This window comes from Pteropus medius, unplaced genomic scaffold (assembly GCF_902729225.1).
Source record: "Pteropus medius unplaced genomic scaffold, Ma_sr-lr_union100, whole genome shotgun sequence".
Taxonomy (NCBI): domain Eukaryota; kingdom Metazoa; phylum Chordata; class Mammalia; order Chiroptera; family Pteropodidae; genus Pteropus; species Pteropus medius.
In genome coordinates this window covers 9988819-10001344 of record NW_024354503.1, presented here as the reverse complement: position 1 = coordinate 10001344, position 12526 = coordinate 9988819, and the positions used below count along the sequence as shown (strand labels likewise).

Genomic DNA, 12526 nt, shown 5'->3' with positions numbered 1-12526 from the left:
TCTCACCCTCACGTTTAGCAGGTAACTCTCCTCTGTTCCCCGACCCCATCCAGTGGCAAATGCAGGTAACTGCAAGCTACACTGAGCTCCCCTCAACAATGAATCCCTTATACTTTGCGCTCGTATAGCAAAAAGTAGGACAGAGTAGTATGAGAAGTATGGGATACACTCATGCAGGAGAACATCATAAGTTTCTCTTACTTGGCACACACAGTCCGTTTCATTAAGTTTCTTGCAATATCTTCAGAGGGAATACTAAGAATCCAAAAAGGAGACTGAAAGATATAACAATATACAACTTACTTCTAAGTGGTTTTATGATCTCCTATGCTTTATTCAAGTCAATAAGGAGAGATTCCTATTTGTTACTTTTATGTAAGTAAGAATACATGCTCTGACTCAAATCAAAATTAAAATTGTTCTAGGACAAACGAACAGAGACACATGGATAATAGGCTAGTGGTTACCAGAGGGTAGGGGGACAGGAGGGAGGTAGATGGGGTAAAAGGGGTCAAATATGTGGTGACAGAAAGAAATCTAACTATGGGAGGTGAACACACAATGCAATATGTATATATATATACGCCTTACTGTTAAATTGTACACCTGAAACTTACTGGATTTTGTTAACCAATGTCACCAAAATAAAAATTAAAAAAAAAAAAAATAGAAATATGTGCAAATTGAAAAATCTTTGGTATTCCAGAAAATGTCTACTCTGCAATGTTAATAAACAGATACTCCTCTTAAAAAAATTAAAATTGTTCTAATAGCAAAAAAGTAAATTAATAAGTACTCTATTAGGATAATATAGTATGTCAGAACACTTTTGTAAGTAACTCTATAAATGAAAATAGCAGCAAATTTAAGGCTATTTAAACTTTAGGTTAATTTTGTATTTGCTCTCTTATGTAGTTCAACCAAAAGAATTAACGCACATAATATCCCAAAGTATAATCTTAGAATTTTTTATTGTTGCTAATCATTCCTTTTAATATAACTAATTTATTTCTAATTTCTAAGTAATGTGCTTCTTTGACTGATTCCTCTTTTTCTAAGTAGTTCTGGCCACCTGGATGAGGGGTGGGTGGTCTGAAATAACTATGATGGAAAATTATTAAGTTAATTTTTATTATCTTATCTAAGGAAAAAAGTTCCAGGTACATCAGGGAGATTTCCCAATCCCCTTTCTCAAGACTCAAGACTACAGGCACTTTTCCAGAATACAGCAAAACCCAGCAGGACCCTAACCTTAGTTCATCACACGATTATAACCACACTCTCCCTCTTTTCCTCTTTCCTCAATAAGAGAAAGTCATACAAGTTCAACATCAAAAACTTTCATCTTTTACAAGAAACCCTCCCTGACACACCCAATCTTTCTTCTCCCAGTATTTACACTATCCTCAAAAAATTCAAAATAATCCAAACAGAAAAAAAAAGATGGTCATCTTAGTATTACTATTATTAGTAAAAAATGTAAAGCAACTTGAATGAAATGGAAGCATTAGATAAATTATGGTAGAGCTAATCAATGGAAACTATTATACAGCTCTGTTAGCAATGAAGGCTATGTAGCAACATATGCTTATATTAACATCACCCAGTAAAGAAGAGACTGCAGAAGTTCTTAAGCAGCATTACAATTGAGAGGGAAAACGTCTATGAAAAAAGAATGGAAAGCAGCATCCTTAAAATATAAGTCATGTCAAGGAGGAAAGATTGTGAATGATTTTTTTCTTTTTCTATTCCCAAATTTCTCTAATAGACTGATAAACTATCAAATACAAAATACAAAGCTCGTAAGTTCACAATCTTACATGTGCACAATTTCAAATTTTAAAATGAGTACCAATATAAGTCTAGGGGAGGGAGGGAGCAATTGGGAGGATCTTTTATGAACTATATATACGTCTAACCAATATACTGTATACTTGAAACTAATTTAAATAAATTTTTTTTAAAAAGTACATGAGAAAAAAATATATAAGCTTGAAATTCAGCTAAATTCTAACTCTATACTTCTCATCAATGGAAGACAGCCCTTTTTTCAATGAAGGAACAGATACAAATTATGGCAAAACTGAATTAAAGTTTATAAATAAGCAAATACTGGAAATAAACCTACATTACTTTCCAAAACCACAAATTTTTTCCCAATACGCTTTTTATTCAATTACCTCTAGAAACAGCTATAAATAATAACGCAAATAAAAATTTAAGATTCAAATCCAAGATTCTATTAACAAGTATATTACAACTGATCTAATGAAAAAAATGAATTCAACTTACCTTTCCATAAGTTTCCTGACTATTGATGAACTGACCTCCAAAAAGTGAAAGCAAAGACTTTATTTCCTATATTGAAAATATTATAGAGAGAATACATTTTAACACTGGGAACTCAAAGTCTATTAAAAGATATAGGTATAATACAATTAAAAACTAAAGAGTGGGTTAATGATCTACCTAAGGCATTTAAATTTCAACACCAGACAAATTACAACTTGGATTCTGAAAAAATTTTAGTCACAAATTTAAGTAATTTCTGAGAAATTTTATGCAACAGGAGAGTTGCCAAAAGATTTGATCAAAAAAGGCCCTGATTTTGAAAAGATAAAAACAGATCACAAAAACTATAAATTAATAAATTTGATACTGTATCAATAAAAATAAAATGGGTAAGTACACAAATGATTTGAAGATGTTTAGAAAAGGAATAACATGTGTAAGCACATTTAGAATACTCTCTACTCTCTTTGAATCTTTATATCATAAACATTTCTTCCTTGGCATCAGGACAGCAAATTCAGTAGGTAAGAATTTACTTTAGGCTGGACATCTGGGTGGTTTTTAATTTTATCAGTTTAAAGTAAGGCTGAAATACACATTTCATAAGTATATGGCTTTTTCTATATTTTGGATTATTTCTTCAGGATAGAGTCATAATAAGTAGAGTTACTATATCCAGGTATATGAAATTTTCATGCCTTCTTATAGTTTAGATGGCCAAAATACTTTCTTAAAGGGCTGTCCTAAATTATAAAGCAAGAGAGTATCAATTTTCCTTTACTACTGCTCAACTGGATGTTGTACTGTTTGTCAACTGATTAAAAAAAGTTACTTTAAATTTATGTTAATGTTTTTATTACTAGCACAATATTTTTAATCTATTTGTTTACAAACCATATTTGGAACCATTCTGTCTCTAGAAACTACAATCATTAGTAATGTATAAATTTATGATTAAAAAACAATAATTTTACCAAATATCAGGCAAAAATGAAGAGAGTCTCACTGTAAATTAACTTTGCTGTCTTGGTCAGTTAATTAGATGAATAAGTGTTGAATTAAAAAAAGAAATAAGAGATTAACTAGGGAGCATCGCTGTGGATTCACTAAGCACAAGTTATGGTAAGTTAATCTCCTTTCTAAATAAATTACAAAACTAGAAAGAGAACACAATAGCTACTTTAAAAACATCATGTAAGCAAAGCTGAAATCTGTTCAGGTTGTATGTATATTCTATGAAGCAATCACTATGTTCTGATAAATGCAAGGTGACTATACAAATTCTATGATTTGTACTACTAACAAATTTTGTATCCCCAAATAACATAAAACAGGTATAATCCCACTCCTTTGTGTAGGTTTTACAGAAGAGGAGATAATCTAATGAGACACAAGTGTCTCCACTGCTGGGTACTATAATCCTCTTTCCTCCCAACTAGGAGAAGGGGCCTTCAACACCAAATAAATCACGAGCCACCCAGACCATGAAGATTCTCCACCTCAAAACCAAAAGAATGGGAGGTTTGCGCAGTAACTAGTGCCTTTTCTGTTTTGCCTTTTGTCTATGCAACAAATTTTTTTTTTTTTTTTAAAGTCCCTGGTATTGGAAGGGGAAGGGGCTGAATTCAGTTGACTAGCATGGACTATCAGTAAATCAGAGGGTAGCCCACAAGTTATTTTGCAACATAGGTGACACAAATTTGAATAGGAGATATCACTGGACTTGGGAGTCAGACCACAATTTGGTTTTCAGTTCTTCCAAATAGTAGCAATGTGGTTTTATACAAGAAATTTAACTCCTGTGACTATCACTTTCCTCATCTGTAAAATAAGAATCATAGGTGCCTCATGAGGTAAAGAGATCTGTAAAGAGAGGAGCACAGAACCTGGGGTGTTATTAAAGGAATCCAGATGATGATGACTGTAACACTTTCCTTGAAGTCCAGTGGTTCAAGAAATCAAGAAAGACTGACAGAGTTAGAATACTTAAAAGAAAAAATGAAGTTATAGATTAAGTTACCTAGTACAGAATGGCTATTGTTCATTCTACATTAAAACATATTGTGCAATCAGCTTTACATTTAAAACATTTAAAACGGTTTGCTAAATACACTGTTAAAATCAGCAATGAGCTAAAATACAAAGCCTCTAATAAGTTTTTTTAAAAAGTGAAGGATTATTGGAAGTTTTATGGCATGGCATTAGCTCCACTATTCAGAAAGCAATCACTTAAAAGTGAGAATGAATGTGATAACCCAAGTGTCATATTTAAAAGCAAAACATATATTAAACTAACTACTCCATCAACCTACACAAAAAAAGCAAAACTCAAAACACAAGATTTTTATTCATCTTACGGCAAATTCACTTTCCAGTTGAGAATCTTGCTACATTAGAAACAAAAAAAATTTATATTTGACATTGGATATAAAAATATAGCATGATCTGGAGCATTCCTGATGCATTAATTCACATGAGCTTTTCAGTTCTTTCAACCACTTTTTCATCCATTTAGTTTGCTTCAGAACCAGCAATAAAATCCAGGTATCTGAACTTTACTTTTAGTACAATAAGGCAGCTGCCAACTAAAATTGGCCCTGAATAACTCAACGTAAAACTGGACCACATTTGCTGTCTAATCTTTTAAAATATAAAGGCAGAACTACTCATTACAGCTCTCCTGCCGAGCAGCAGTTATAATATAGTAGATGGACCTAAAAGTATAAAACGTTCTTTTGATTGCCTTTCACAAAGGTATCCTATTTCACTCGATTCAATAGTTATTAAACAATATGTGTAAGGCACTGAACTATGTAAAAATATATATTTATCCCCTGGGAGCTTAAGGTCTAGTAGAACTAACATAACATTTAACCTAGTATCTGAAATGTGAGGCATAAAACAGCGAGTGCTCTTAAAGAAGTAAAAGCAAAAAAGTATTATATTAAAGTACAGGGGAGGAAAAGATTACTTCAGTTTTAGGTCAATGGAAACTGACTTAAGTACTGAAACAGGGAAAACAAATAAAGATGAGAGAGGACTTCCATTTCCAGTGACTGGCAAACTAGGTAATTCAGATTAAGACTCCTGCTGAGAACTAGAAAAACTTGATACCTGCTTAAGGTATGGAAAGCTTTTGGGAGGGTAAGACAGTAACTAAGAAGAGTTTAAGAAGGAAGAAACAGATCAAATCACCAAGTACTAGGGATGCTATTTTAAAGAATGCAACCTAATTACATCTTTCTCATCCCATTGTCTGACTATATACAGGCACTCACCCTCCTTGGCCTCTCTCTAGTTCCACTCCAGTATCCTCTAAGTGGTATCCTTTCCTTGATACTCCAAAATGATCTTTCTATAACATGAATAATTACTAGTCACTTTCTGGTTTAAAAAGAAAAACACTTGTCACTCCCTGGCTTAAAAAAGGAAAAAAAGTCAATTGCTCCCCATTAAATCTAAATTAAAATCCAAATTCCTTGCAATGGTCTCAAAACTCTCCAAAATCTGGATGCTACCCACTCACATCTCTTCCCTCATTGCCTACTGCTTCACCCTCCCTTCCCACATACCCCACACCAACATAACCATCTGTGCCTATACACTTGCTATGGTTTTTCACTCAAGTGGGCTTTCCAGTTCTTTTCACTCACAGACCATCTCCTTGATCAATTAAGATCTAATTAAAATATCACTTCCTCCGTGAAACTCTACACCTTTGGACTCTTATCTTGCCAATGCACCTGGCCAGCAAAACATTAATCCTGAATCTATGCCACAATCTTCCTTCATAACTCCTAAGGCCAATCAGCTGAGCACAACTGAAGAAAAATCACAAACTCTTGGCACAATTACAAACACATGATTTTCATTATCAGCTGAGTTTTCAGCATTGCTCTAACACCTGTGTTCTCTACTGGTTTAACTTGTCAGCTTGACTTTTGCTCTCAAAGACGATTTCAAATTTTACTATTTTTCTGTTTCTCCATAAAACTGCTTAGCCCCCTATCTCTCAAGAAATAACCTTAACTCATTCATTACCTAGAATAACAGCCCCTCTGGCAGCTACCCCACACCCACCCACTCTCTCTTACTATTTATTAAAAGACCAAGACCTCCCACTGTGCCTTTACATCCATCTCCCCAACCCCTTCAGCCTATAAACATACCAATCTCTCCAAGTAGGGAGGGATCCTCCCTTGACACTAGGTCCCCCTCAAACTATTAATTAATCTCTTATTTTCCCTTCTTATGCTCAGTTAAGTGTAGTCTACTCTATCGCCCCTTCCTCATTTTTCATGACCTCCTCCCATAAAAACCCTACAGAATAGCTCTGCAAAATTTCACATACTTTCTTTTCTGACACTTGCCTATTTTATGATCTCCTCTCTTCTCACGTTCCCTTAATATCAAAACTTTCAAGGACTTGTATTTGACTCATCACTCTTTAGACACTATGCTTTCTCTGAATAATTTCATTTTTTCTCCTAGTGTTCATATGCAGATGACTCCCAAATATTTATTACCAGTCTAAACCATTCTCTATTAATATACTCATATATTCACTGCCTCCTGGTCATCTTCACTTGTTACACAAGCACATCGAATTCAGCAATAACAAAATTTTAAATCCTACATCTGCCTGCACTCTCTATTTTACATTTCACCAGGGCTTACCCTTGACTGGTCCCTCTTCCCCCACAATCAATTATCTATCCTTGATTATTTTATCACCTACTTTCCCAGTTTGTACCATCCTCTTACCCTCTGCCCTGGTTCAGGCCTTCTAAATTTATTAACAAGACTATTCCAACAGACTCCTAACTGGTCTCCGATTCTAGACTTATTCTTCATACTGCTGCCAACATGCTTTTAAAAGAAAAATCTGATTCTGTCATTTCCTTGCTTAAAACACTTGAATAAATTCTCTTTCCAAGCTCCAGGATATTCAAGGCTCTGCATTTTCTGGCCCCTATCTACCTCTACTGCACTCTTCTTGTCACTCTTGGCTACATATTTCATAATCCAGGAATAAAAAATAGCTTGTAATTCTAATTTACTTATTCTTTCCTTGGCTTGGCTAACTCCTACTCATCCTTTACAGTTTGTGTAATCCATCTGCAAAGCCAACATCCCCCACCTCTTAGGTGGATTAGATTCCCCTTCTGTGTTCTCATATTTTCCTGTGCATCTCTCTATGGCTGCACTTACCAACGTTATTTCATAATGCTACGTTTATGCATCTGCACAGCCCTTTCCCTAAAGAGTAAGCTCCTTGAAAACAGAAACTGTCTTTATCACCGTTATATCCCCATCGTCAGGAACTTTCAATTACAAGTACTCTGTTTCATGAATGAATGAATGAATGAATGAATGAATGAATGAATGAACAGGTACTCTGTTTCATGAATGAATGAACGAACGAACAAGTACTGTTTCATGAATGAATGAACGAACGAACGAACGAACGAACGAATAAACAAACAAACCCTTTTCCCAACTTCTCCATCACCTAAGTCCTACCACCCACCACCATCATCCCACCTCCCCCACTTAGTCTGACCCGCATACTTAATATTTAAAACACTGCACACTGAGCATTTCTGTCGGCTATTCTCCGCTAGACGAAGAGTTCCTGGAGGATGGGTCTTACCTGCCTAAATCTGGTACCTGGCACACGGGTAGAGGCAGGAATGAAAAGGTTTAGCAAGGCTGGGAAAGTCCGTCATGGCCTTCTCTCACGCAACCTCCGCCAGGCTCGGTCCTGTCCCAGGAGGGGAGGGACTGGGGACGCGTGATATCCCGCCCAGCAACCCTCCTACCCCAGAACCCTGCGTGCTCGGGGTGCGCGGCTCGCCTCCACTCGCACACCACCCTCACCGCGCCGCCCTCTCCGGTCGGAAGTTGAGGAGGGCTGTGCAGACTCACCGGCAAGCGGAACTCCAGGTGCTCTTGCGCCATGAGCAGCAGATACCTGTTCAGAGGGCTCGGTAGCGCCATTGCAGCCGTCACGGTGCGCCTGCGCCGCCCGCGCGGTGTCTACTCCTTTTCCCCCCGACAGGGTGCTTCCGCTGAGGCGGAGCCTAAAGGGCCGGAAACGGAAGCTCGGCGAGGCAGGCGCGCCCCGGATTTTCCCGCGTGGGTTTGGATCACAGAGGTTCTTGGAGTGGCTGTTCACCTCGGCTGTTCGCTCTCCCGTTGAGGTTACGAAGTACGAGTAGCTGGTGTGAGAGGCTGCCTTGTATTCAGGAGCAGGTCGGGATAAGACAATGTAGTTCCCAGTGGTCCTGCCACCTGAGTTGCACTTCCAGCGATCTCTGCAGCTCTTCAAACCCTAGTTCTTCAAAACAGGACTGAGATTTCACCTTTTCCGTGCAGTCTTCTCTGACCACTCCAGGCTCTGGGGACTGACTTACCTGGAACACTCATTTAATATTTAGTATACTTTTTGTATTTTTGCAATAACTTTTCATGGATACATACTTTGTAAGCCAATTAGAATAAGCTCTTGAGGACCGAGATCATCTCTTATGGTTTATTCTGTACCTCGCAGAAAACAAAAGTGTCCTCAAAGTATTCAGTAATTACTAGGTGTGATGTCACACACGAACAGTCCACAGTCAACTATATTAAAACAATGATAGAAGTTGCTTCTAACTAGTCACACTTGCACAGATTTCAGGATAGCATCTAAACTAAGCAGCATATTCGTAAATTTTAGTAATTTGCATATTCTATGTATATCTTGTGGCTTTTGAGAGCACTGAATTCTTTATGTTATTGAGCGCTCTTTTACATTCCACCTTAATATTGTGTAAAGTACAAAAGAGCAGGTATCCTACATATTCCAGGTATCATGTGCCAGGAATATAGTTGATGCTTAGTTGTAGTGTTTAAGAACTGTGTCTGTGGTGTCAGTCTTAGCCTCAAACCTCTGTTCCACTATTTACAATCTATAAGCTCATAAGCAAATTTCTTAGTCTCCCTTAGCCTGTTTTATCTAAAATGGAAAAATATTGCCTCCCTCAAGAGATTGTTACGATTAAGGGAAATAATATAAAGTGTTTAATATAACACCTGGCATTATTGTATGGGGTAAATAAATCGTATTTAGAGAGGAGCTTTTTCTTTAAATATATATATATATATATATATTCCTCTTAGCAAGCAATCTGCCTTTGTTAGGAAAATGTCTTGGTAAGTTCACTGAGGTAAGTGAGTCTCTGAGAAGCATAGATGTCTCTTGGCCCCCAGGCTTCAGAGAAAGGTATAAAAATACTGAGACATGAAAGGTAAATTATTTACTCTTTGAGAAGAAAGGCCAAGGTACGACAGAACCAAGAAAATGCTAAGGGAAGGATATGCAGTGCTTGATATACCCCATTCCCCAAACTATCAGAATTACTAAACACATGAGATTTTGATGGGGCAACATTTTAAAGGACATCAGGAGTGCTGATTGTCATGCCAGGATTAATATGATGCTGTGCAGAGACAGCAAATGAGAATACAGGGCCTACAAGAACCCAGATGAATTCAAATTTCACTGATTTTTCACAGGTATCATTTGAGCTAAGGTTCGTGACCAAATCTTACTAATTCTTCACTTCAAAAATAAGCAGGAGAATGCCTACATCGTGAACCTCATACTGTTGGATACATGGTCTGAAGTAGAAATTAACCCTGCACAGGCCATTAGGGTTAGTGTGGAACTACTCTGAAATCAATTAAATTGCCTTTGAAGGACTCACAGCTAGACCTGCTTAATGTCTTTGAGCTTACTAGAGTAGTTAAGGAGTAGCTGGAGAGTATGAACTTTAAAAGCTGTTGTTCAAACTAGCATCTAGAGATTTGCAATATTCTTAAATTTGTACTGGAAGGGGCAAAGAGGATCATAAGTCTTTCTTCTGGGAACTGATCCAAAGTTCCATCCGTGTTTCGTCTACCAGGTCAGACCTCTTACAGACTTGGCTCCTCCTGTGAAATTACTATTGTGCAAGCATTATAGTCTCTGGTACAGGCTTCTGATTACCAAAACAAAACAAAACAAAAACAGGTATTCCTGGGAGGTAAGGACTAGGAATTGGAGAGAATGTTGAGTTCTGGTTATAACATGCCACTATAGTGTTGAGACTAATAGGATGTAGTCATTTAAGAAAGGATATTAGTAGAAAGTTAATGGTTCCTAACAACACAGGTCATACGTAATGTCAAAACTGCTCACACATCTGTATCAGACTGAGCATCTAACACTTGAAAAGAGAACCATAGGGATTTGCACACCAATGAGGAGAGAAGTTATGTTCATATTTGTTAAGAGCAGAAAATTTTTGCAGTGAGTAAAAAACAAGGGGTTTTTGAACAGTTTGGAGAATAACGTTTTATTAGAACAAATATAAGAACTACGATTTCACTATAGTGAAGCATTCCTATGGGAGTTCTAATTTCATGAGATGAAGATAATTCAGAAAGAGAGAACACTGGGTTCTCTCAAGATACAAAACCAAACAAGTTGGGACTCTAAGCCCTAGTTCAAACTTAAACAGCTGCACTTGATTTAAGTATGACTCAGCTCCTTGAGGTCGAATTTCCAACAAGCAACATCTCCAGAAGTGGAGGGAAGTAGATCTTGTCCTCTGCTCAAAAGACCTCCCAGAGGAAATCTGAAGCCCTAGTTGTGAACGAGGCCCACTAATTTGCTGTCTGTGAAAAACGTTCTGTGCATAGAAAAAAATGTGAAGGGAAATGGGCTGGAGATTCAGCCTTCTCTCCTGTTCATCCTTAAACTCTAATGTTGCCACAATTCAGTGCTGCAACAATTTAGTCAAGAGCCATACATTTCCAGGCAGATGTAAGATGGCAGCCTGATTGAGCAAGACTAGAGAACAACTGTCCCCATACCTCAGCAACTGGCTGTAACAGTTTTCCAAAAGGAGCCTAACCTAGAGCCTGCCAAAATTAGGGATGCTTCTCCTCTATGGGCCAGTCCTTAATTTTATTCTTTTGTTTGAAATAAGATTGAGATTTTAAGATAGAAAGTTTATTTTTCATTTATTTAAGCTGAATCAGAGATCTGTTTTATGTATTTTTATTGCTAGCAAAAAATCTGATTCATAAACAGAGAAAAGATATTGGCTTCATTTTAGTGAACTGGAGTAATGGGCATTTAATGAAAGTGTGGGAGTCAATGTTTGTAGATGACTTTTTGACTTCAAAATCTAGAAATGTATGAGTATTGCAATAAAAAAAATAGGCTCTTGACCTTGGATTCGTATATGAAGAAGACGTATGTCTACATCTTTAACCGTGAACTCCTTCATACATTAGGATCAGCCAATTTATTAAACATCTTTCATTCGAACCTCTGTTTTTAGTACTATTAAAAGTCCAGATGACCAATTGGGATTTATCCCAGATATGCAAGGCAGGCTCAACGTTTGAAAATCAATTAATATAATCCATCACACCAATGAACTTAAAAAAGAAAAATCACATCATTATATCAACAGATGCAGAAAAAGCATGTGACAAAATCAGACACACATTTATGTTAAAAACTCTCAGTAAACTAGGACTAGATAGGAACTTCCTAAACTTAATCAAATTTTTGATTAAAGGATTTCTACAGAAAAAAAAAAACTATAGTTGACATCATACTTAATAGTGAGAAGCTCAAAACTTTCCCACTAAGATCAGTACAAAGCAAGGATGTCCCCTCTCACTACTCTTTTTCAACCTTATACTGGAAGGTTTAGCTAATGCAGTAAGACAATAAAAGGTATATAGATTGGGAAAAAAGACACAAAACTGTTCACAGATAATATGATTATCTATGTAGAAAATCCAAAAGAATTAATAAAAAAAAAAAACCCTGAAACTAAAAAGGTTGCAAGATACAAAGTTAACATGCAAAAGTCAATTGCTTTCCTATGTACCAGCAATGAACAACTGGAATTTGAAATTAAAAACACAACACCATTTACATGAGTACCATCCAAAATAAAATACTTAGATATAAATCTAACAAAACATGTGTAAGCTCTCTACGAGAAAAACTACAAAACTCTGATGAACAAAATCAAAGAAGAATAAAATAAATAGAAAGATATTCCATGTTCATAGAAGGGAAAACTGAATATTATTAGAATATCGGTTCTTTCCAAATTGATCTATAAAGTGAATGCAATTCTCATCAAAATTCTAGCAAGTATTTTATGGATATTGACAAACTGAT

General features: G+C 36.4%; 1 protein-coding gene across 8 annotated transcripts in view; it reads right to left on the bottom strand.

Annotated features, from left to right (window-relative positions):
* The window catches only part of TRMT11 (tRNA methyltransferase 11), a 143630-nt gene extending 135257 nt beyond the window's left edge, over positions 1 to 8373 (bottom strand). For 7 of the 8 annotated variants that reach the window (XR_005651119.1, XR_005651120.1, XM_039854814.1 and 4 more), the window contains exons 1-3: positions 8221 to 8373; positions 2293 to 2358; positions 202 to 275 (exon numbers count right to left, since the gene is read on the bottom strand). Coding sequence is in view for 6 of the 8 variants with exons in the window: in XM_039854814.1 (XP_039710748.1) it covers positions 202 to 275; positions 2293 to 2358; positions 8221 to 8292 (212 nt within the window). In the remaining 2 variants the exon portion in view is untranslated. Of the gene's footprint in view, positions 1 to 201; positions 276 to 2292; positions 2359 to 8220 lie in introns of those variants that run through there. The other variant, XM_039854818.1, reaches the window with a different exon arrangement.
* Positions 8374 to 12526: the final 4153 nt, after the last annotated feature.